This window comes from Hemicordylus capensis, chromosome 1, assembly GCF_027244095.1.
Source record: "Hemicordylus capensis ecotype Gifberg chromosome 1, rHemCap1.1.pri, whole genome shotgun sequence".
NCBI classification, from domain to species: Eukaryota; Metazoa; Chordata; class Lepidosauria; order Squamata; family Cordylidae; genus Hemicordylus; species Hemicordylus capensis.
In genome coordinates this window covers 100,005,693-100,029,124 of record NC_069657.1, presented here as the reverse complement: position 1 = coordinate 100,029,124, position 23,432 = coordinate 100,005,693, and the positions used below count along the sequence as shown (strand labels likewise).

Genomic DNA, 23,432 nt, shown 5'->3' with positions numbered 1-23,432 from the left:
CAAAAGAGCAGCAGGCACTGATCTCTGGCAGGAGCATATTATCATTGTGCGCCATCCCTTCTCCCATTAAATGTACAGCCATTCCATCCCCAAGCACACTTCCTTGTTGCATTGAAACTAAATTACCTTTTTTGTTTTAGTTAGCACTGTGGCAGGGCCTTCCTGTTCTTCAGTGCAAGTGGAGAAATTCCACTTCCTTCGTCCAGCCTCCTCTGACTCATATGGATCTGTGGAGCTTGGAAAGCAGCCAGCCCAGCAAGACCTTAGTGCTCTCTAAGCTCTGTGGCTCCACAGGAGTCGGAGAAAGGAGGGAGGGACCCATCTCACTGTTGTGCAAACCTCTCCAAGGTTCAGTGCTAGTGAGGGAGATTCCTGCCTTTCTTCTCTGATTCCTGTGGAGCCAAGGAACTTGGAAAGCAGTGAGAGGTCTTTGCTGGCTGCCACCCAAGCTTTACAGCTCCATGTGAGACAGAGGGAAGGAGGAACTCCCTCTCACTTGCACGTAGGGTTGCCATATTCAAGCTTCCCAAATCCAGGTCGCCTAATGTACATATTATGCACATGATGCAGCAACTAATTTGCATTTTATGTATTTATTTGGCAGATTTGTATACTTTCCTTTCCCATGTGATTGGATCCAGAGTAAAATCTGGGCAATCCGGGTAGCACATTAGAAATCTGTGTAAATCCAGTTGGAAATTAGCAGCCTGGTGGAGGAACCAATATCTGGGGGCTACCCTAAATTCCGGGGGACATGGCAACCCTACGTGCACGGAGCACTGGAGTAGGTGGGAAAAGGCTTGGTGCAAGAGGAAGCCTAACCTCTTCCCTCGTTTGGATCTTTAAAGAGTGCAGCACTACTTATTTTAAAGACCCACCAGTATTTGCACTTAAGCACAACAAGCACTTTGTTTCATCACAGAAAGGAAGTGCTCAAAAACCTTTTAAAAAGCCTCAGGATTAACCCTTTCTGTCCCTCCCAGTTCTCGGAGTTGCTTCCTCAGATGACTGCCTCCCTGAAATATAAAGGTAAAGTTGTGCCGTTGAGTCAGTGTCGACTCCTGGCAACCACAGAGCCCTGTGGTTTTCTTTGGTAGAATACAGGAGGGGTTTACCATTACCACCTCCTGCACAGTATGAGATGATGCCTTTCAGCATCTTCCTATATCTCTGCTGCCTGATATAGGTGTTTCCCACAGTCTGGGAAATATAGCACTAATTTAAATGCTGTGTGGAGCCACCATTTTAATTCTGTTTATAACTGATAGCCAGAAAGCAACACTTTGGCCCTATTAACTGGCCCTAGTGTGGAAGCAGCCCTATTTTCTCTCAATGCATGGTTCTTCTTTCAGTACTTTTGTGATCATTTTCATTGCTGCGGACCAAGTCATAGGCACGTGGTTTGTGCCCTTCTAGGCACAATGTAACATTGAAAGAACTTGGAGCATATATATAATCACAAGGTCTTGAAACAGTTGTTGACTTTGTCAACATTTCAGATTTTGTCCTTTAAAGATAAAAATCCTTGATTTGACTTTTAACAGGACTCTTCTAAAAGACTGTATTGTTTTCACTTCTTTGTACAGGGAATTGTGGGGCCTTAGGTAAATACGTTGAAATGAGATGCCTTTACCTTTCCAGTCTGATAAATGCAGGAAACCTGTGATGCTAAGAGATAAGTACTGGTCATCTGTTTTTTCAATCCTTATGGTAAAACACTGAGACTCCTATATTAGCCAAAAGAACCTTGCTAATTCTCTGTTGGTCCCTTTTGCACCTTCCCTGAATATGTGACTCATAAAGTAAGGTAAATATCCTACTTTCTTTAATTATTTTCTATTCTGTTGAGATAATATTTTCATTAGCCCAATGCTCTTTATTGCCTATGAAGTGGTTGGGTTGGGACAAAAGCCTAAATGCTGATGGACTGTGGATCTATAACTTATATACACTTCTATATTAAAAATAATTTCATCTATTTTTGGAGTGTAGTGCAAATAGTTGGTGGATTAGAAGGTGTTTGTGATCAGATAGACAAACACCTAAATGGTAGTTGTCTATCTGATCACAGCTGCTTGGAAATCATCATCCTGGTTTCTTTTATTTCAGAATAGGTTTTAAGTTAAAGGCTTGAAGATAACATGCTGAATCTATTAATAATGGTATGCAGCATAAACCTATGACAATGCAGGTACGTGGGTATGCTTCAGACTTAATAGTTGTGCAGATAAATTGATAGAAGTCTATGCAGCCACAATGCCACTGTAGTAAAAGAAGCTAGTAATATGTAACAACTCGTGATGCTGAATAGGTATGTGTGTACCCTTATTTACATAAAAGGATGCATCCAGCTAGTCGATTAGGACACAGATTAGCATTGCAATGCTAATGGGGATGTAGCCAGATGGGGATGCACATCCAAGTCAGCCACGCATGTGCTTTTCTGGATTTTATTTTGTTAAAGAAATCTGTTCATTTTGCTGTTCATTTTGTTAAAGAAATCTCTCTGTGAGTATGTTTCTCATATCATGTACAGAGCTGCCAAACTAATTTGCCAAACCATTATATACATTATGAAATGCTCTCAGTTTGATATCAGTTTAAATAACAACTTCATTTATATGGCTACTCAATAACAAACTGTTCTCTGGGTGGCTCACAACATTAAAACAGTAAAACAAAACACACAATGGAAACACACATAAAAAAATCACATAAAGCCGTAATTTTGATGGCTTCCCTCCAAGAATAATGGGAATTGTAGTTTGTGGAAGTGGAGAATTCTCTGTTAGACATTCCTAGCCTCTTCTCACAGAACTATAATTCCCAAAGTTCCTTGCGGGAAGAGGCAATAACTCTTTATAGTGTAATACACTCTTGATGTTTCCTTAAATGGATTACTAAGAAGAATGAAGATTCTTCTATGGTACATAATCTGGTCGTGTACAATTAGAAATCCCTCCTTTAGTCCTTTCAATTGTTAATTCGGTGCAATGTGTCTTTTTAAATTTTCTTGAAAATGAGCAAGACTGATAGTGGAAGTCTCAGGGGTTTCCAAGTTGTTCAAGAAACCTTAAATATTTATTTCTGTTGTGTGTGCCATATGAGAAGACTGAAGCTGGGAATGATGATAAATCTGAAATGGCTGATGCAGCTGCAGGAGTTACTTATCTCAGTTTCAGTGTTGTCATAAAAGGTGATTTTTTACAAGCTTTTTTAGAAGCACACGCACAAAAGCACAATCTAGCACAGATAATAAAACAACTAAGCAGCAGTTAACTGATATTATAGACACTCATAAAGAGACATCAGCAATGCAGAGGGAGCAATGGGACTGGGTTTAACCCACTGGAGCGAGGTCCCTGGCTAATTTTGTTGCACACTGGTTAGCACGTATATTGTAACTTTTATAATGCAGTTACAAGATAAAAGTGTATCAGTTGTAGAATGTGCATATATAATTGAGTCATTTTTAGCTAAGGATGGAACATGTCCTCGAGATATTAAGTCCTTGCACTACTGAACCAAAAGGGAATTTTGATGGAAGTTCATGACTGAATTTCGTTGCCATACCAAGATATTTAATGGAGATATTTCAACATTTGTCACCAAATATTCTGGGAAGATGGCAGCAATCAAAATACTAACAAAGGATGAATTTGATACAGATATCCAAATGGGTAGTCCCATATTGTGCTACTTTCTTATTGCAAGTAGTGTTGATCAAAGTTATAATATTCTTCTACACTGGTTGACATCCAGATTAATGAAGTGCTGGTGTTGCTAATGCTACACACACGCTACAGGGGAGTGGATTTTTGTCGATCCCTCCAGAAGTCCACAGTGACTCCTGAAAATATGTCCCGGAGGGCTGCACATAGCTCAGGGACAGGGGCGTATCTATGGAGGGGCAGGGGGGGCACGTGCCCCGGGCGCCACTTGAAGGGGGGCGCAATTTCTTAAAATTAAATAATTAAAAAAAATGGCCACCAAAAACAAAATGGCCACTGGGCATGCTCAAATGGCCTCTGTGAGGCCCTAGGGCATGCCACACCTCGCAGAGGCCATTTGAGCATGCACAGTGGCCATTTTGTTTTCAGTGGCCATTTTTTAAAAAAAATATTTTTAAAAATGACCACTGCACATGCTCAAATGGTGCCTGTGAGGCCCTAGAGGCCAGTGGGAGGAGGGGGAAACTTTGCAGACCCCCCCAGCCTTTAAGATGTCCCCCGAAGGGGCTACAGGTAATTTTCTTTCTTTCTTTCTTTTTAAAAAAAAATATTAATATAATATGTCACTGTACACATATTCAGACTGGCACTATGTACAGAGAATAAGGGCTTGTGAATACTGAGCTGAAGTTTATGAGCTAAGCTTGTATCCATTTGCTCTTACTTTGCTTCTTGTGATAAGTGAGTTAAATGTGATGTCTTAATAATATGGCTATTAATGGTCAGTTTGTCTTTGAATCAATGTGAAATCCTTAGTATTAAGGCCCACTGGGAGTTTCTTGCTCTTTCTCTCATTTTTACTGTCTTTCTGAAATAGTAGAATATATTCCAAGCAGTGACACAGTTTACTCTGCATATCATTTAATTATTTTCAGAGTATCTGGGAAAAGTCAAATTCTCCATTTATTTTTAAAACGTATGTAATCGTGATGCTACAATGCATAGCAGAAAATTAGACAGGCACTTCTTTTAGTTTTTCCAAGTACAACTCCGCATAATATTTGGGGATTTCATGAGCCCCAGCATACTGAAATTTGTCGTTTTCCAGCATTTTAACCTGAGCTATCCAAACAAATTAATGATAGCCCCACAATTTGGATAGTTTTAGAAAATAAATCTGAAGTGGTAGATAGGAGCTTGACCACATGTATGATATTGGTAATTTTTGTAATTGTTTAAAATTTTAAAATAAAAGTTTTCTGAAACATGTGTGTCAATCAGATGTATGTTGGGGGGGTGGCGGGGGGGTGCGGTGGGGGGGGGGGCGCAATTTCAGTGCTTGCCCTGGGCACCGTTTTCCCTAGTTACGCCACTGCTCAGGGACATATTTTCAGGAGTCACAGTGGGCTTCAGAGAGAAAGAGAAAATCACATTTTTGTTGTAGTGTGTGCAACATCACATCACCGCCTTGGGGTTTTCTTTTAACGAAAGGCGGTATAAAAATGTAAAAATAAATAAAAATAAAAATAAATAAATAACCAGTGCTTCATTAGTCAGGATGTTGGCCACTGAATATTAATGTTCTTACCAGACCTCCTAGCGTTTCTTCTAACTGTGAATGCAACAAACATAAACCACAATGACAGGTAACACCAAAAACACCAAGTTTAACAAACTTTTAAAGTTGAAGATTTGGAACTCAGTTATACACTACACTGCACTGTTTTCATTTACATGGTGTTTAGCACCAGGTTGGTATGTTTCCCAGACTATGGGAAACACCTATATCGGGCAGCAGCGATATAGGAAGATGCTGAAAGGCATCATCTCATACTGCACGGAAGATGGCAATGGTAAACCTCTCCTGTATTCTACCAAAGACAACCACATGGCTCCGTGGTTGCCAGGAGTAGAAACTAACTTGACGGCACACTTTATTTTACTTTACTAGTTGCTTAAACTTCATCATATGCATAAAGGTTTGTTTACGGATAGGATGGGGATCCCATGTGCATATTCCTTTAAACTTATGTTTGGAGATCCAGAGCTGTAACTCCAGTCCTCTGTTTCACAGGAGGCTAAAGATGGGATGGACAGCAGTGATGGGTCAGAGACGAGATTGTCAAAAGTTTCTTATCGAGTCTCTTTTTCTTCCTGAAGTCACTTAGAAGAAAAAAAGAGGGAATGTAAAAATACATTGGGGCTATTCCCACGATCAGCCAAAATCGGTCTAGGGGAGCCTAGCCCGATTTTGGCTGATTGTGGAAGCCACTGGGCTCGCAAGCGAGCCTGGTGGCTCCCAGGTGGTTAACCCACCTAAATACCCCTCCCCTAAAACTGGGTTTGCAGATCGAGTGCTCCACAAACCTGGGGTTTTTTTATCATGAGTAGCCGTGGCGCGGCTCCATGCCTACTCATGAGGAGACCCCAGGAGGGGAGGCGAAAAGCCACTTCCCGGCTCCGGGAGTCTTGCCAGCATGCCCTGAACACTAGCGCAGGGCATGCTTGAGCTTCCGAGGGCTGATCGGCCCCCGCTCCACCCAGCCCCCACCGGCTCCGTCACGGAGCCAGCAATCGTGTCGGCGGCCAATCCAGCCACCCAGGGCTCCCTCCCTGGTCGTGAGCGGGGAGAGTGGGCTCCCCGCTCTGCTGCACAAACGTTGAGGTCATTCACACAATCAAAACCTGTGCTCTATCTGGGTTTGGGAGCTGTATATGCTCACAATTTTTGGTTGTGTGGGAGCAAGGTACCCAGGGTTTCCTCTAACCTTGCTCCCACACAACCAAAAATTGTGAGCATATACAGCTCCCAAACCCAGATAGAGCACAGGTTTTGATTGTGTGAATGACCTCCGAGTCTCATCGATCATGAGACCCAGCTCATTGTGATATTTGATGCATATGAAAACTGGGTTAGGGCTAAGCTGCTCATGTGGAGCACCAGGATCCCTGCACTCCCACCCAGCCTCACCTTGATCTTAAGCCTGACTCTTAGGCTGAGTTTAAGGGAGCAAGCACTCCCTTAACCCAGTTGCCATGCTTGTGTGTCTCCTCAGGCTCTATGGAGCTTGAGGAGACACAGAGACGGGCACCTAGAACACCCATCTGAGAGGGGAATCCTTCACTGAATGCTTCAGTGCTTGTCTGGTTGTTGGAAGTGGATAGGGATGTGGATCCTCATGTGCTGCCACACTCGTCACATATAACCATGTGTCACTAGCACTGGATTGGTTGTCATAAGCTCCTGAATTTGCTTGGAACTCATTATTATATCATTGTATGTACTGGTTTGTTTTGTATGTCACATTGAGTTCTTTCTGGTAGAAATGTGACTCGAACATTGTAGAGTTGTTTATCCATACCATCTCAGGGCAATATCCATCATGGTGATGGTAATGACATCCTCCAGGCTCTTCTAGGTTAAAAAAAAAAAAAAAGACAAGCAAATGAAATGAACCAAACTAAGGGTTAGCTGGGAAATAATTGTTTAACACTAGCTCAGCTGGCAACACCTGTTGATTTATGGTTGTGGCAGGGACCAAAGGAGATTTCCTACAGAGGAAGGAAGCATGACCAAATGAAGTCGTATTCCCCTGCCATATTACTGTCAAGGAAGTGAGCCTCATAACATACTCCACCATGATAGGCCTACTGAAAGAGGTTCTATGGTCATATCTGTCCTAGCTTAACTGAGATCCTTGAAAACGTAGTCACTCTACTTAATTAATATGGGGGTCTTGGTATTTTTATAATTTTCCATTCATCTTCATCCAAAGTTAGCAAAATCAAGCCCTTCTAAGCTTAGTTTTCTGACTGCATTTTGCTACAAATCACAATGCACCTAACACATAGAAACAAAGATCAGTCTTCCAAGAACTTCTTTTCTCCTGCAGTTTTTGTAACTCTGAGCTTTGCTATAACAAACAGTCCTTTCTGTGAAACGAACCTGCTTAACATACCGTCCGAAACAAACTGTCTCCCAAAGAGAAAGTGAGCATTTCCCCCCTCCCCTCTTTCTTAGCTATGAGATTGACTCTCATGGGTGCTTTTGCATGTGGCACTGTACTAATTGATGAGCAATGCATTTTGGGAAACTTCTGTGCTCTGATTTGCTTTCCCCCTCTTCTCCCTCCCTTCTTCCCTTTTTAATTTGTCTAGGAAAGGAAAAGAAAAAGCCCCTCCAGTGTTGTTTCCTGCAAAGACCATTTTTAAAAGCCCGTTGGACAGCGCGGAGGCTCTTGAAGTGATAGCTAATTGGCAAAAGAAAGGCCCCAATTGTCTTGAGGGGGCTGGAAAGTGCCGCGTGTGCTTCTGAAAAGGACTAGGGAGAAGGTGCCCGGTTTCGCTAAGCAGCTGCTGTTGGAGATGTTTGGAGATTACATCAGCACTGGAAAAAAAGAATCTGAAAAAAGTCTAACTTCACAGAGAGGGAGAGAGAGAGAGTTTATGGAGGTCCCCCCCGCTTCCCCTTCCAAAGATCTTCTGACAATACTGTCATTGTCAATATAAGAGTTGTTAATTCTTTATGAATAGCACATGGGGCCTCTTGACTAAATAGTACATTACATGTCCCAAATCTGTCAGCTGGACTCTTCTCTCACATGCTAGTGAGATCACTTTGATTGGAATGTTACAGGAATGGCTTGGTTTGCTACACAGCCTGAATACTACATTATATAATTAGATCTCCCAGAGTAGTGATATTAGTGGTAGTATCTTTTTCCCCTCATTACCTTGTTATTCTAGCTTAAATATGGGATCAGGTCCTTTGATGATTTTAGTGGTCGTAATTATATTAATAAGATTCATTTTATGGTCCTGTCTCAGTGCTTATTTAGATTACAAACCGTCTCGTAGGTTTCCTGAAAAGAGGAAGGACTCTTGAAAGAGCTCATATGCATTTTCAATGAACAAATGGTGCCTCACTGGACAATGTCACAGAACAGGACAAATTTTACTTTTCAAAGGGGCTAGTTAACAACTCTTTTCTTGGTAGGGTCAACCCAGTTTAGGGGCCATTTTAAAAGAGGTCTAGCCTTTAATAAGCAGAGAACTGCAAAGTACCATAGTTCTCCTACCTAAGTAATTCATGATATTGTTTTTGGAAAGAACCTGCAGTCACTGGCTCTCTAAGTATTTTGGACTCTGAATATAATCCTATTGTTAAGGGTCCAGACAGTCCGATTGACTGAGTTCCATTGCCTTGACAACTTATATGTGACAACTTCCTTCCTGTTGGATAAGTTGCTGACCTACTGCCTATGGCTACAATAACTGTGTCTGTTTGCAACAACTGCCATGTCAACCTGAACCATGGAGATCGGCATCCTTCTGAAGTATTGATGTGTGTGTCTTTCAGCAACCTAGAACATACCTAGAAGCAGAGGTGCATCTAGGTAATTTTGGAGCCTGGAACTAAAGGCCTTTGGAGGCCCCCTTCCCCTGAAAATTAAGCATCATCATGCTCTGGTGGGTGACCACACCACCCGGGACAGACTAAAGAGGATTTAGGGGCCCAGAGGGGGAGTTGAGGCTCTGGACATCAGCCCCGAAGACTGAGCGCCTCTGCCTGGAAGTGAACATTTCATTTCAGAGTGAGCCATTCCAAATCAACATAGGTATAAGCCTTAATACGTGGGCTGTAAAAACTCTTATGAATATCCTTAGTGGCTCTGAATGAATTGCTGCTTCTTGATATGCATTTCCCCCTCTATTTTCTGTTTTGGAGAAATTAGCTGTTTTTCTGCGTTAGGCTATTATATCATTGCTCCATCTAGCTTAGTCCTGCTGATTCTTGCAGTGGAGTGAGGTTTCCCTAGAGGTTTCTGTAATGATTTCTCAAGTACAGAAAAAAAGGCAACTACCCATCTGCTCTGGTCTACAAATGAACTGTGGCATGCACGGTGCCTTATAATGGGGATGGGGAATGTAAGAAGTGCAGAGTTGATTGCTTTGCCATTACTACCTCAACAGGTTGCATTAATTTCAATGAGAATTAAGCATGTACAATTCTATATCAAGTGCAATGCAGTATGTTGGTGCATTTTATTAGTAACACATTACCATACATTCATCTGTTCCTTTTATTGGGAATATAGTTATGTTGTCACATGATTGGATAGGTTGCTTAGACATTGCTTAGAATTCCTACGTCTGGCATAGGGGATGCTCTAACTGGTATTTCTGCTTGACCATTTTCTGGCAGAAAAATGCATATATTAAAAATGCCAATAAGATAAACAAAAGAACAATAAAGTTCAATGAAATTTATTTATCACAGGCTATAGTGTTACCTAATTGGGCAGCAAAACATAAAGGATGCATCCTGAGATATGGCAACAAATTCCCACATTGGCAAAAGAAGTTCATATCTGATATGCCATCAACCTCTTGGAATGCTATTTGTGTGATAGATGACCCCAGGACTTAGTTATCTAAATTGTTGAATTTGCAGACACAATCTGCTTTGAGTCCTCCCCACTTGTCCCCAACTTGCTTCCTTGATAATGACTTCACAAGTGTCATTTAACTTGCTTTCAAAATGCAGTTATATAATCAATAGGAAACTTTCTATTATATTAAAATACTAAATGCCCATTGCAGACAGTTATATCTTTGCTCCAACTCTGGAACTGGAAGATAGTGTTAAAATGTGCTCATTTTCAAATGTATTTGCTAGGATTGTACAATGGACCTGCATTAAAGGTGGGAGGACTAATTATGGACAAGCCCGTGATTCCATTTTGAATGAATATTGTTACTGATTAAAACAAACCTACAACTTTATTTGCAATATCATTTTAGTGACATTCTCTCAAGCAATTACTGTCAAACGATGTAAACGAAGTGTTCAGTGGGGCTTCCATAAAGAGAACTGGCAATGCAACAGGTGGTACAATTACTTTAGGTATGTCCATTACCACCAAGAAACAGCAATGAGAGGCTGGAGACATTAGATGGGGGTGGTGCCATTATGTTGACTCTCATAGAAGGAATCTGAACAGCTGGGGGCCCAATGCCTGCCTTGTCTGCCAACTGCATACAATAAACTGCCCCATCACAAATGAGGGCTTAGAAGAAAATGATGTAACTGGCAAGAGTTGCTACCCTACATAAAGAGCATGCTGTTAGTTTGGATAGTGTCTGAAAAAACTTTACTTGGGGCAGAGAGAGCTAGATGTTATGACTCACCTGGCCAATGGAAGCACAGTCACTGTCCAGTCACAGTCACTGGAAGTACTGCCATCGATCTTTATACCTTAAACTGGCGTTTGATTCCAGTTTTATAAATAGGTGTGGAAACCTTAGATGCTTTTTGGAGGTCCTTGGTTTCTCTGAGGGCAGTGCAAGTCCACATGCTTTGAAACTGCTGAGTTTGTACTCCCTTAGGAGATGAAATAGCTAGGTGCAAGAATTGAGCGCTGAATACATTTTGCTCTTTTTCAAAGGTATATATGATTTTGGTTTATTTTCCAGCTTTAGGCTTTTTGTTTTGTTTTTTGTTTTTGAGAGAATCAATAGGCATGCCTACACAAAGCCAGTTCCAAACTAAATCAGGAGTCAGTATACACAAGCAAATATAGTTTTCTCCCCTTACATGCAGTTGAGTACAAAGGTATATTGCTGCATCGAAACATAGCTGAGAACTTCATAGGACATGGAGATGGCACATCAATTTCAGTTCACTAAGACTGTAGTAATGGAAGGTAGCTGTCTTCATGTACACCTCAGTTACATAAAGCACTGGGTTTCTCCACATAGTGAGGAATGAGCTGAACCTCAGGCAGCTGCATATGTGTTTGAAATCCCATAGCTCAACATTCCATTCCAACTGTGTCTTCACTTGCTTAGTCCTTCCTAGAGGATTGATGATGTTATTACTTATTACTGATGTTATTACATTACTTCCCCAATCTTTTTTGAAATCATGGTATGTTGAGCTGCACACGTGCACCAGATTTCAGCTATATGTATGGTGTGTGTACATACTTTTACAATTTTGATATTCTGAGTAAGCCTCAGTATATATATTGGGGCTTAGCTCAATATAAGTACAGAAGCTCAGTCAGTGAGGCTCTATATACAGAGAGATATTTAATACATATTGCATTTTGTTATAAACATGTTTGTGTGTGAAAGTTTGTGTTTTTACCAAGGATTTTTCTTGCAATCTTTGACATTTGACAAGGCAGAGATTTAAATAATGACAAATACAACTCCTACAATATCTATTTCTTTTTCTCATACGTTATTTCTTATTCTATGTGTTTGAGCCCTCATAAATCCATTCTTCAATTGTACCATACTTAAGTATCACAAATTCATTTTCCTTTCTTCATACTAGTGGTTCCCAACCAGAGTTCCTCTCTAGATGCTGCTGAACTACAACTCCCATCACCCCCAGCCACAATGAATTGTAGCTGGGAATGATGGGAGTTGTAATTCAGCACCATCTGGAGGAACCCTGGTTGGGAACCACTGCTCCATACGTAGCCCTGAGTTACAAGCCTCATGCTTATTATCATTTCACAGGTACAAACAGGGACGTGTGTGTGCAGTAGAATAAAGATGAATCTGCCAGCCACTCAGCGATTTAACCTCTAGAGATCTGGAGAGGCTAGGTGAGCTGAAACCTGAAGAACTTTAGTGCATGATTGAGCATGCTAATTACTTTTAAAAGCATTTCTCCAGAAGACAAAACAGAGACAAGGATTTTATCAGGTACCAGAAAACAGGGGCTCTTGCTGGTAAATAGGGTGAGTTGGAGCATATGCATGATGTAACCTCTTTTTATCCAGATGTCTGATGATCCAAAATGTCACTGTCATCCCTCAGGGCATTCTGAGAAACAAGATAATACTGTATGTTCATATGGCAGGGAGCAGTATATTAGTTCAGAGACAAATGAAACAAACAGGAAACATTCCTCATTAGTGATATAATATACTAACCATATCTCATCTGTTAATTAAAGTCAGCTACTGAGTAATTAACATATTTTCTTATTTATGTCATACGAATAAGTTATTGCTCTGCTCTTTGATAGTAATTGTCCCTCAGAGCATCCCAAAGCCCACATTTATCTGCATTTTGGTTATTGCTCATATATTGCTTATTTAGGATTTTATGACAATTTTACCAGTTGCAAAACTGTGTAATTTTTCTCTCAAACGTTATTAGGGTCTTGATAGGTTTTGGATGAACTTCATAATAATATATGAAACAAATAATCATATGATACAACATAGCAATCCTTAGTTTCTGCAGGTAACCAGACTAGTTAGTCATGACTAAGCACCATTGAACTCAATGGGACAAATGAGTCATGATTAACTTAATTCCCATTAATGTCAATGGGACTTAGTCATGGCTAAATTAGTCTAGATACTGCTCGATATTTTAATTTGTTTAATTAAAAAAGGGTTTTCGTCATAACCCATAGGCACAACCCAGCATAAGTTAGTCATGATTAATTCCCACGGATAGCAATGGAATAGAATGTGCAGTTTTATCCTAAACCTATCTAACAATCCAAATTGTACAAACTGTTTCCCTTCCCTCTGCAGGGTTCCAGTGAGCAGTAAACTATAGCAAACATAGATGGGATGGGGTGCGGGAAGCAAATGGGGAAGAGTGATTTGGATCAGAGAAAGAGTGAGCAGGTAAAAATGTAGCATGTCTGCCATGTCTTTTCCATGTCGAATCACCCCCTCCTGAAGCTACTTAATTAAAAAATGGTGTCAGGCAATGTTCCATCTACCCCCCCCCCCAAATTTATGTGGGGAATGACATTTGTTCTGGGTGGCAGTATCAAGGCAGTGCATGCATTCAGAGTGGGACCTTCCTGGTTCAACCTGAATGGGATCTAAAATTAACTGAGTGGACATAAAAAAACTTATGTGCACACAAGGGAACACTGGTGTCAGGGCTACTTACTTTTATAACACACAGTTTGCTTTATGTAACACACTTTTTATGTAACACATGTCATTGCTTTTTGTAACACACAGAGGCGCTTCACACGACATGTGCAAAACACCTGATGGGGTTTTGTGGGGAGAGCGGGCTTAGCCCGCTCTTCCTGCACATGCACAGCCGCTTGTAGCTGGGCGGCTGGATCGGCCGCCCACACGACTGCCGGCTCCGTCACGGAACTGGTGGGGGCTGCGGGGATTGGGGGCCACGTGGCCTGCAGGGCATCCTGGAGAGACCCCTGAGCCCAGGAGGCTATTTGTGTAACGCCGCGTGCCGCAGCGACACACGAGCACAAAAACAAGATTAACGGAGTGATCTCTCCATTAACCTCATTTAAGGGGAGGGGGACTTAACATGGCTAGCTGACGGGAGCCATGTGGCTCCCATTGCAGCACACGATAGCCCCAAATCATGGGCTGGGCTCCTTTAGCCCGCTTTTGGGAGACCGTGGGAATAGCCTCACTGTTCACTTTTAAGAGGCTAAATGCAATGACAATTTTTGCAGTCATTTACAGCAGCCTATAAAAGTTTGGGAGTACTTCTTAACCTAGGCACATTTGATCCAGGTCTTTCTCTGGTTCCTCAGACTGAGGCAGTGGCCAGTGGTGCTTTTTATCAGCTTTGGCTACAGCCATTTTTGGAGGAGAATGACCTAAAAACAATGGTATACTTGCTGGTAACCTCCAGATTTGACTACTTCAATGCTCTCTATGAGGGGCTGCCTGTATACTTAGTATGGAAAGTGTAATTGGTACAAACTGTGACAGCCAGGCTGGTCTCAATGGCAACCTGAAGAGACCATATCACTCCTATTTTAAAAGCATTACAATGGTTACCTATATATTTCTGGCAGGATGAGTTTTATGAAAGGCAGTATATAAATTGAAAAACAAACAAGCTGTTCCAGGGGCATTTAGTAGCTTCAGGGGTGGTTTTCATCGGGAAAACAGGGCAGATTCCACCTCCCTTGTGAATCGCAGCCCTGATCAGAATCTGGACTTTTGCAGTTTCTTATAGTCAAATAAGAGGCACTTCCAATTTTAAATATGACTCTTATTAATACAAGTAGGTGCACATCCAGTTTGCCTCCTAGCCAATGCAGCACAGTTGGGGGCAAGCTTCTTCAATAGTGCCAAACAACACCAGCACGCTTTTATACAAATACAACAAATATTTATATACCACTTTTCAACAAAAGTTCCCAAAGTGGGAACTTTTGTTGAAAAGTGCCTCTTTGCTCAGTTAGCAGGGGTGTGTGTGTCCTGTTCATTTACATTGCCTTCACTTGCCTTCTATAAAATCACCATGTAGCCAAATCTGATAGACTAAGATAAAGTAGTTTTATGATGTCATCCCATTTGCTGTGTAATCTCGGTTTGAGAACCCATAGCGAGCGATCCCGGAAAGGAGAAGCAGCAGCAGCAGCAGCTGGAGAATAGCACTGAACAGGATAAAGGAAAGAAAGGAGAATCTTCACACAATCTATGGAGAATTTTCTGTCTCATCAAAATTGCTAGCTTCTACGCAAAATGGGAGAATATCTGGTGCAGCTCTAATGCAGGGACTATACGCAACAAATGGGAAACAAAGTGCAATTGTTGCACAGAAAAGTGGTTATGCAGAAAGGTTATGATAACTTTATGGCCCACACCAAACATAATGTGGCTATTTCCCCCCAGTAAAATCTCCATTTATAATGCAAGCAAAACATTGTTACTACAATTGTGAGAACCTCATCCATTATGCTCGCTAAGCAGCATATAGACAAATTTATTTGCTCTCAGGTAAGAGTAATATAATGGTATAGAGGACAGTAAGCATTGTTATCATTCACATATTCTTGATTTCTCTTCTGAAAAGTGGTAAGGAAGTCTGCTGTGTATTCTTTAACAATCACCTGTGGAATCACTAGGATTAGTGTAACATTCTGAACCTCACCTCTCTCAAAGCTTCTTAGAGGAGTCTCTGTTTATCATCTGGCTAGTAATGCATAAAGTGGGTTATGGAGGAATGTGGTAAAGTTTACCAGACTGTGAGCTTGCAGTATTGTCTCCTTATTTGCAAATGCATCTCTTTTAGGTTAGGATGTTGAGGCTATCCTTATTATTTTATTTTATTTTTTAAAAAAGATGACACAAACATTTCATAAATAATGTTTTTCTCTTTGTAGATGCAAGTGACCCTGAAGCAGGAATCAGAACACAAGGAGATGCCATTATTAGAATGATATAGACAATAATCTTAGAAACTCTGTGATTGGTCCTAGCAGCTTAATAACAGACCAGCCAAGCCTTGGCAATGGTTCTTGCTGTGTTCTAATAGGACTGATTCTATAGGCAAACTGGATTTTTGGTTTTTCTCTTGTAATGAAGAACCTTTTTTTTTGTACATTGGACAGCTGTATGTTTGTGGTAGCAACAGTTAAATATAGTGAAACGCCCAGCTCTATATAGTGAAACAAGTGGGAAAACAATAAAATGGAGAATCTCCTTCAGGCCAAGGAAACCTACTGTTTAAAAGATGTGTGCATCTACATATGAAATAAAATGGGGAAAGGTCTATATTAATTGCCATGTGACTGCAAGCAGGAAAAAAAGAGTTCCCTTCTTGGGGTGTTTGAATAATGGGCAAATACCACGGCGCTCTCTTTTTCTTCTGGGAGTCCTCCTATAATTGGTTTAGAGCTGGGAACTTGCATTCCAGCAAGAGCACAGCTTAAAGAGCTAGACCCATCAACAGCAAACCATCAATCTTGATGCTATCTATCTTATCTACAACCATTTGTATCGGTCAGCTGTGCAGCAACTCTAAATCTCAGCTACAGAGATCAGTTTTCAAAGAGAAGAACATTCATTAGATCTCTCCACTCATCCTTCTTTTTGTTTTGTTTTGTTTTTGTTGTTGCTTCTAGTCCATTATTCCCTTGGTGCCTGAAATGAAATCGCAGGCTCATTTGTTGTCATAATCCCACCATTGCCCTAAGAGTCGAGTCTAGAATAGCTTCATTTTAAATGTGATCCTTCATGGTATATAGGTTGAAATGTGAGTTTTAAATATATATATTCTTATCATTTTTACATTTGAAAGGTCAAATTGTTGTATTTCCTACTTTAGGGGATGGAGGATTTAGGGAATGAGGGTATGGTGAAGTGTTCTAGCCTATCCTTTCCCTTAACATGCTAATTTCCATGTGCAGGAGATTTATAGCATCATTTAGATGTGTCATTTCCATGCTATTAGATGTCCGAATGTGATCCAGAGCGGCCCTAGGATAAATGGCACCCGGGGCAAGGAGTGTCTTTGGTACCCCCTCAGGTAGGCTCATCCATCCCTAAATCTGGCCCTGAACTGAGCAATCCTATGCATGTTTACTCAGAAGTAAGAACTACTATTTTCAGTGGATCTTACTCACAGGTATGTATACATAGGGCTGAAGCCCCCAAAATGGCTGAACAGAAAAGCATACATAATATCTTCAAGTCTGTGGTCTACAGTAGAGCAGAGGGAGAAAAGAAAATAATCTAGCTGTCATGAAACCAGCCTTTAGTTGGCCCAAAGGCCTGAAGTTTCCTTTATTTTGAAACTCCATTTTGAACTGGCCTGACCTCATGAATGCTTTTACAATATTCCTTGTCTCATGCAGTCAGCTCAGCTGTCCATCAGGTGACTTTTGCATGTTCTTCTGTTTCAAGAAACATTCCAACTAGTGCTAAGCACCAAGTCATCAATGCAAATAGGGGAGGCTCACAAGTTCTGTATTGTATTCCTTAGTGATTACCCTTTGTTGGGCTTTCTGCGGAGTCCTGGCTGCCTGGCTTCAGAGAACATGCAGAAAGCTATCTGCCTGGCTGGGTGGAGGAAAGCACCATTCATGATGCAAGGTTTTTATTTTTGAACTTCATCCTGAAAACTAAGATCTCTTAGTCTCCTGCCTAACATCAGGCAGGATGAAAAGGGCACCTTGTTTGTATATTTTGACTATTTGCCTTTTTGCATCTCTTGATGCCTGTAACTTTCCTCCTTTAATATTTACTTAAATAAAATGGATTTTTAATTCTGATTTTATTATAAGGTTGACTGTGCTGACTTTTGAATATCAGGTTTGCCTCCTCATGTTGCCTGCATAGGCTCCATTCTAGTTTAAGGGGTTGTAAGACACTTCTGGATATATTTTGAGGTCAACCCTGTTTTTGAGCTAAGCAGGGAAGCTTTCCCTCTAGAAAGGGGATGTGGGCGGTGAAACTAGAAGTGTGTGTCCAGTAAGGGTTTGAGCAGTCCGGGCTGCTTCAACTGTGACACCTTATGATTATAGTAATGTACAATTGAGTGATCCTTTACAGATATAAAAAGGTGTTAATTACAATCCTATCATTTTAATCTGCACTTGTCTTACACTTTATTCAACTGCTGGAGAAAAACATGTCAGTTATTTTCTTCCCTTTGTGTATTGCTCCTGTAAAGTTATATGTATGGTCTGCTGAGTACAATCTACTGACATCAGCTCTTGGACTGTGGACATGACCTTCGCCTCTGGACCGAAAGCAACTGGTCTGAAGACAGTGCCTCCCTTTCTGCACCCCCCTAGCTCCCCCAGTTCATTCATTTCAGCTCCAAGACAAGACATCCTGTGTGATGTCAGCAAGTGCATATGGCTCTCCAGTGCTTTTCCCAAGGTGAGGATTAGAGAGCATCAAATGCTGTTGGACGGAGAGAGGAAATCTCATGTAATGCTTTTGTTCTGCTAACAGCTATGTAAAGAGCTGCCTGGGAGTTTTGGAATGGAATCTGTCATCACTTTAATCCTGTTCTAGAAAATTGTGATGGAGACAGCACAGAGAATGATGTCATTGACAGACCAAAGGTAGAACAGCCCCCCACACCAGCAATCTTGCCTTCCAATCATTTTCTTTCTTTCTCAGACTGCAGTTCCTAATTGGCTAAACTATAGATTGGCATCATGGCTCCCCCACCCATACAACTGTGTTAAAATCTGAAACCCAGATATACGAGGAGTAAAGCTAATACAGAAGGGAGCCTGTTCAATGCTATCCACAGACTTCAGAGGAATTTTTGTGCACTCTGTCTTTGGCACCATGCGCAGGAAATTCCTCTCTGGTCTGTACAATGCAATAAACAAGCCTCCTGTGTATCAGCTTAAGCTTTTAGCACTTCCATCTCATCCTAGGGAGAGCTGTAAATTTGCAAAGAATATGCCCATTTGCTTTGTCAAGCTCAGACCAAGCCCTTATGTGTAGCCTGCATTTATTTAGCACCTGTTACTGTGTAGGACCTTAGCCCTGAAATATCCCTGATTCTGATATGTGTGTGTGTGTGTGTGTGTGTACACACACACATATGCACAAACCATGATCACTGAGTTAGGAGGCTTGCTGCTTGATTACATGTGTGAAATACTGAAGCTGAGCACAAGAGTGAGAAGCAAGAATTTCTGAGTTCTAATCCTGACTTGGTTAAAGCTTTATGGCTTTGGCTAAATGCCCTATTGATGAGGTTCTCATGCATACTTTGGCAGCAGAACCCATATGTCTTTTGTTCTGCTAATCACTTGGTAATCAGGGTTACTGCTGCCCCTCCAACAATGTAGTCTTTAGCATGGTAAGAGTGCCCAGGATTGCAACCTTATTTTTTTTTTTTAAGACAAGAAAAATATTGCCAAGAATTTCTATTTAGTCTGCTGCCTGCTCTACAGAATTAAAGAGCACAAGATGAATGAATTGACGATAATCTAACATACATAAACCAGCAATGATTGTTTTGGTTAAATGGACACAGCCATCTTTAGCAGCAATGTTTCAGATTTGGATTGGTGTGGTCTGCAGGCTATCCTGAAGACTCATTCTGATATCTGCTTCAGGGAAGGCAAACACTTAGGCTCATCATATGCTTCAGTCAGAATAGATTGCCAGTTGCATGCCCCGCATTAGCCAGAGCAGAGGGCATTGGACAGAATGTGGTGGGGCCAAGGAACAGCCAGAAGAAGTAGACCCCATCCCTGAGGGGCATGCAACAGCTTCCCCTTTTGTGACTTGCAAATTACCTTTGTCAAGAAATGATGCCTGAACATGATGACATGGACCAAAGTCTCTCAAGTTCTAAGCCTGGCCAGATTACAGCTTTAAGGCTGACTATTGCACATATTGATGCTTTTGAACTTTGGTGCTGGAGGAGATTTATGAGGATACCATGGACAGCCAGGAAAACAAACAAATGGATCATAGAACAAATCAATCCAGAATTATCACTCAAGGCACAAATGACCAGGCTCAAACAATCATACTTTGGACTCATTATGTGAAAACCTAGCTCCACTAGTGGAGGGAGGCCAGCGGCGGCTGCTGCAATGGCCTCCCTTGCCCCGCCCCTATGTCTGATGTCAGACATGGGGGCGTGGTCTAGCTCCAGAATGGGGCCCCGTGGCCCTGTTAGGGAGTTAGGTTGAGGCCAGCACTGTGTTTGTGGCGTGGCCAGGAGTGGCTCTCCCTGCCTTAAAGGAAAAGGCAGGAAGAGCAGGGAGAGCATTGATCATTTAACTCCCATATGGGGCTGTGTGGCCCCATTCAGGCGATAAACCACGCCCCCTGTGTTGGATGTGTCTGGGGGTGGCGGCCCAGGGTCTTTGAACCCAGTCCCCCAATGCTGGCTACACACCTGCCAGGCTCCCTTGAGAAGACCACAATGCTGGGAAAAATTGAAGGAAAGAGAAGAAGAGGATGACCAGCAGCAAGGTGGATGGACTCGATTATGACAGCAATCAATGAGATACTGAGAGACCTTAAAGGCCAAGTTGAAGACCGATCATCCTGGAGAGAATCTATCTATGTGGTCGCTAAGAGACGACACAGACATGACGGCACTTAAACAATCAATCAAAATTGCACTACATATCACTGCTTGGATATAGCCACCATTTTCGTGTGCAGGAAATAAAGCTCTCTTTCACTAACTGGAAAGAAATTTCAGTTTCCTAGAGTTGGGTACTGTCCAGATGGCATCATGGTGGGATGCACAGTAGACTAGTACCCAGAATCACTTCACTTATGAGTCATCATCTTAAAATTTCACTTGCAGTGCCCTGGTGCTGTCCTAGATCTTTGATCATTAAGTAGGTGGTAGCCAGGGTGGCACGAGAGGATGGAGTGAGTGCAGAATTTGTTACCCTCATCTGATGTTTATATCCCCCTGCCAGTTGCTGAAATGGTGTCAGAATGTTGTACATTTTGAAGCAATTTGATGTTATCTTTTGCTGTAATTGCTATACATAATTTGAAATATCTGGTAATGGTATGACTACAAGCAAATAATTTCTATTCTTCCTTTCCTCTATGTCCCTGAGAAAAATGGGGGATAATATTATTTTACCGCCAAAAGATTTTAGGTGAAGGCAAGCGGGACATCTGGAATACTGTTATTTCTTCATATGCAAAATCCTAGCTCCACTGAAATCACAGTGAAAGGATTCTTTCATCTTATTTTAAGGACTCCAAACCTGACCCTGGAAAAATAACTTCCCTCTGCTAACTGGAAAAAAAATCCCTTGCTCAGCCCAGAAGTAACTTGATTCTTCCTTCAAAATGGCATCCTATTGAGATATATGCTAGGATAGGGTGTACTGAGTCATGTTATAAATTTTTTACTGTGCAAAAAATGATTGCTAAAAGGGCCCACTATTTGGAATATTAAGAGTAGTCCTCAAATATTTGAACTTTCCAATCCTTTAATAATCCCTTCAGAGATGTATGGTCCCACTAATTATTTGCTGAAAAACTCTGTCAATGACAGATATTTTTCTTAAATGGCATTAATTCATTTTTTGGCTTTCCTCATGGATGAAATTTTCCTCTTTGCTTTCCTCCCAAGGTGGTATTGCACTGGGAAATTGAGCTGCCAACTGGGAATCCTCAACAGAAAAACTATTAAGGGGTGATAAATCACTGGAGAGAGACCCAGCATGCAATTTAAAAACTGCAGCCACCAGTGGTGGCCCATGGAGGTGCAGGTATCGGTGACAGAGAGCAGGGGTTGGTGTTTGGCATTCCAGAGGCCTTCTCAGGGCACAGAGGTTTGTTTATATTTCTGTTCCACTGACTCCTGTGAAATGCTCTCTGTCTGAACAAGGAACACACATTAAGCTAGGGAAAGCATGCCTGGAATTTCTTGAAACTTCAAGACTTCTGATGTTCAAAAGGTAATTTGTGGGGAGGATTATATGGGATTGCAAAGTCACGAGTCCCGTGCTGATTGCACCAATCAACTTTGTATAATTATACTGGGATCACTGCAGTCCTTTAGGGAGCAGTGGATCAAGAAGTCCAGACACATTAAAAGAAGTTCATCTTTCAATTTCTCACCCTTGTTCCCTGAACTTGCATAGTTTCAGATCATCAGTGCCGGCATTCCACTTCCTGCTGTTTCATGGCCAGCCCTGAATAGGCACCTTATCTTGTAGGTTCTGTATGTGCCATATCAGGTGTGCACATCAAATTGTGCAGAAAGTCCAAGTTACCCCAGTCAATGAGGAAAATTCATGTGCAAAAGCAGGTTTCCATCGCTGGTCCTGAGTAGAGATCAGATGCAGATGTGCACCTCCTGATTTTTTCGGGCAGCAAAAAATCTTATTGACTTCTTTGGGAAGAAGTCAGATTGTGTCTGAGCCAAAATGAGATAAGTGCCAAAGCATTTGCTCTTCACTAGTGAATATATTGCATTGTGCCACATTTTTTACTTAGGAAAATGCAATCCTTTTTGCAAATAGGGTATTGTGGCTGCCAGTTGGAATGAGGCTGCATGCATGTCATAGGCACCTACTGAATAATTTGCTTGTGATCTCAGGAGGGCTGATAGTGAAAACAAACCTGAATTCAACTATGTTGAATTTCTAAAATGGAAGATACCAGAAGTCAGAGGTGTATCTAGGTAATGTTGGAGCCTGGACCTAAAGACCTCCCCCACCCCCTACTGCAAGTTAAACATCATTTTTATTAGCCTACTTTCTAGTAGGATTATGAGATCACCCGGCATTCTGTGTGTGTGTTCGTGTGTCCTCCTCCCATCAACTTCCAACACCTGGACCAATATGAACCAATATGAATGTGACTGTGTGACATCTGAGGCACAAGCGGGCTAATCTGTGGTCTGTCTAATCAATTTAAACCAAATTAGGTACAGTTGCAGTGAGTGACACACAGGAACACCTCAATGGCATAGTTTCTGATGCACACTGATTCAAGATGGCAGATGTGTAAACCTTTGAGGCGCAAGTGGGCTAACTTGTGAACTGCTTAACCAATTTCAACCAAATTTGCTACAGCTGTAGGGACACATAGGAAGACCCTAATGGTATGGTGTGTGATGATGTCATCCATGCCAGTTCAAAATGGCAGCCACATGAACATTGGAGGTGCAAGTGGGCTAATTTGTGGACTGCCTAACCCATATGAACTAAATTGGGTAGAGTTGCAGTGAGTGACACACAGGGGCACCTCAATGGCATAGTTTGTGATGATGTCATCCACACCAATTCAAGATGGTGGGCGCATAAACTTGTGAGGCGCAAGTGGGTTAACTTGTGAACCTCTTAATTGATTTGGACCAAATTTGCTACAGCTGTAGGGACACATAGGGACACCTCAGTGGTGTAGTCTGTGATGATGTCATCCACACCGACTCAAGACAGTGGATGCATAAACCTTTGAGGCGCAAGTGGGCTAACTTCTGGACTGTCTAACTGATTTGAACCAAATTAGGTACAGCTATAGTGAGTGACAC

General features: G+C 41.6%; 1 protein-coding gene across 2 annotated transcripts; it reads left to right on the top strand.

Moving 5' to 3' along the window:
- Nucleotides 1–2,127: 2,127 nt before the first annotated feature.
- On the top strand, nucleotides 2,128–12,261 carry SMIM38 (small integral membrane protein 38). 2 transcript variants are annotated; one of them, XR_008313549.1, is made up of 3 exons: nucleotides 2,128–2,191; nucleotides 7,830–9,289; nucleotides 12,204–12,261. XR_008313549.1 is itself a non-coding variant. In XM_053285180.1 (2 exons), the coding sequence occupies exon 2, from the start codon at nucleotides 8,425–8,427 to the stop codon at nucleotides 8,554–8,556; it is 132 nt and encodes a 43-aa protein (XP_053141155.1). In that variant the 5' UTR covers nucleotides 2,128–2,191; nucleotides 7,830–8,424; the 3' UTR covers nucleotides 8,557–10,544. The 2 variants fall into 2 exon arrangements, 1 of the variants encoding a protein (XP_053141155.1); XM_053285180.1 differs by lacking the exon at nucleotides 12,204–12,261 and having other exon boundaries at nucleotides 7,830–10,544.
- Nucleotides 12,262–23,432: the final 11,171 nt, after the last annotated feature.

Excerpts from the sequence above, each read along its gene's own strand:
- SMIM38 (XM_053285180.1), top strand. The coding sequence starts at position 8,425 with ATGGGATCAGGTCCTTTGATGATTTTAGTGGTCGTAATTATATTAATA.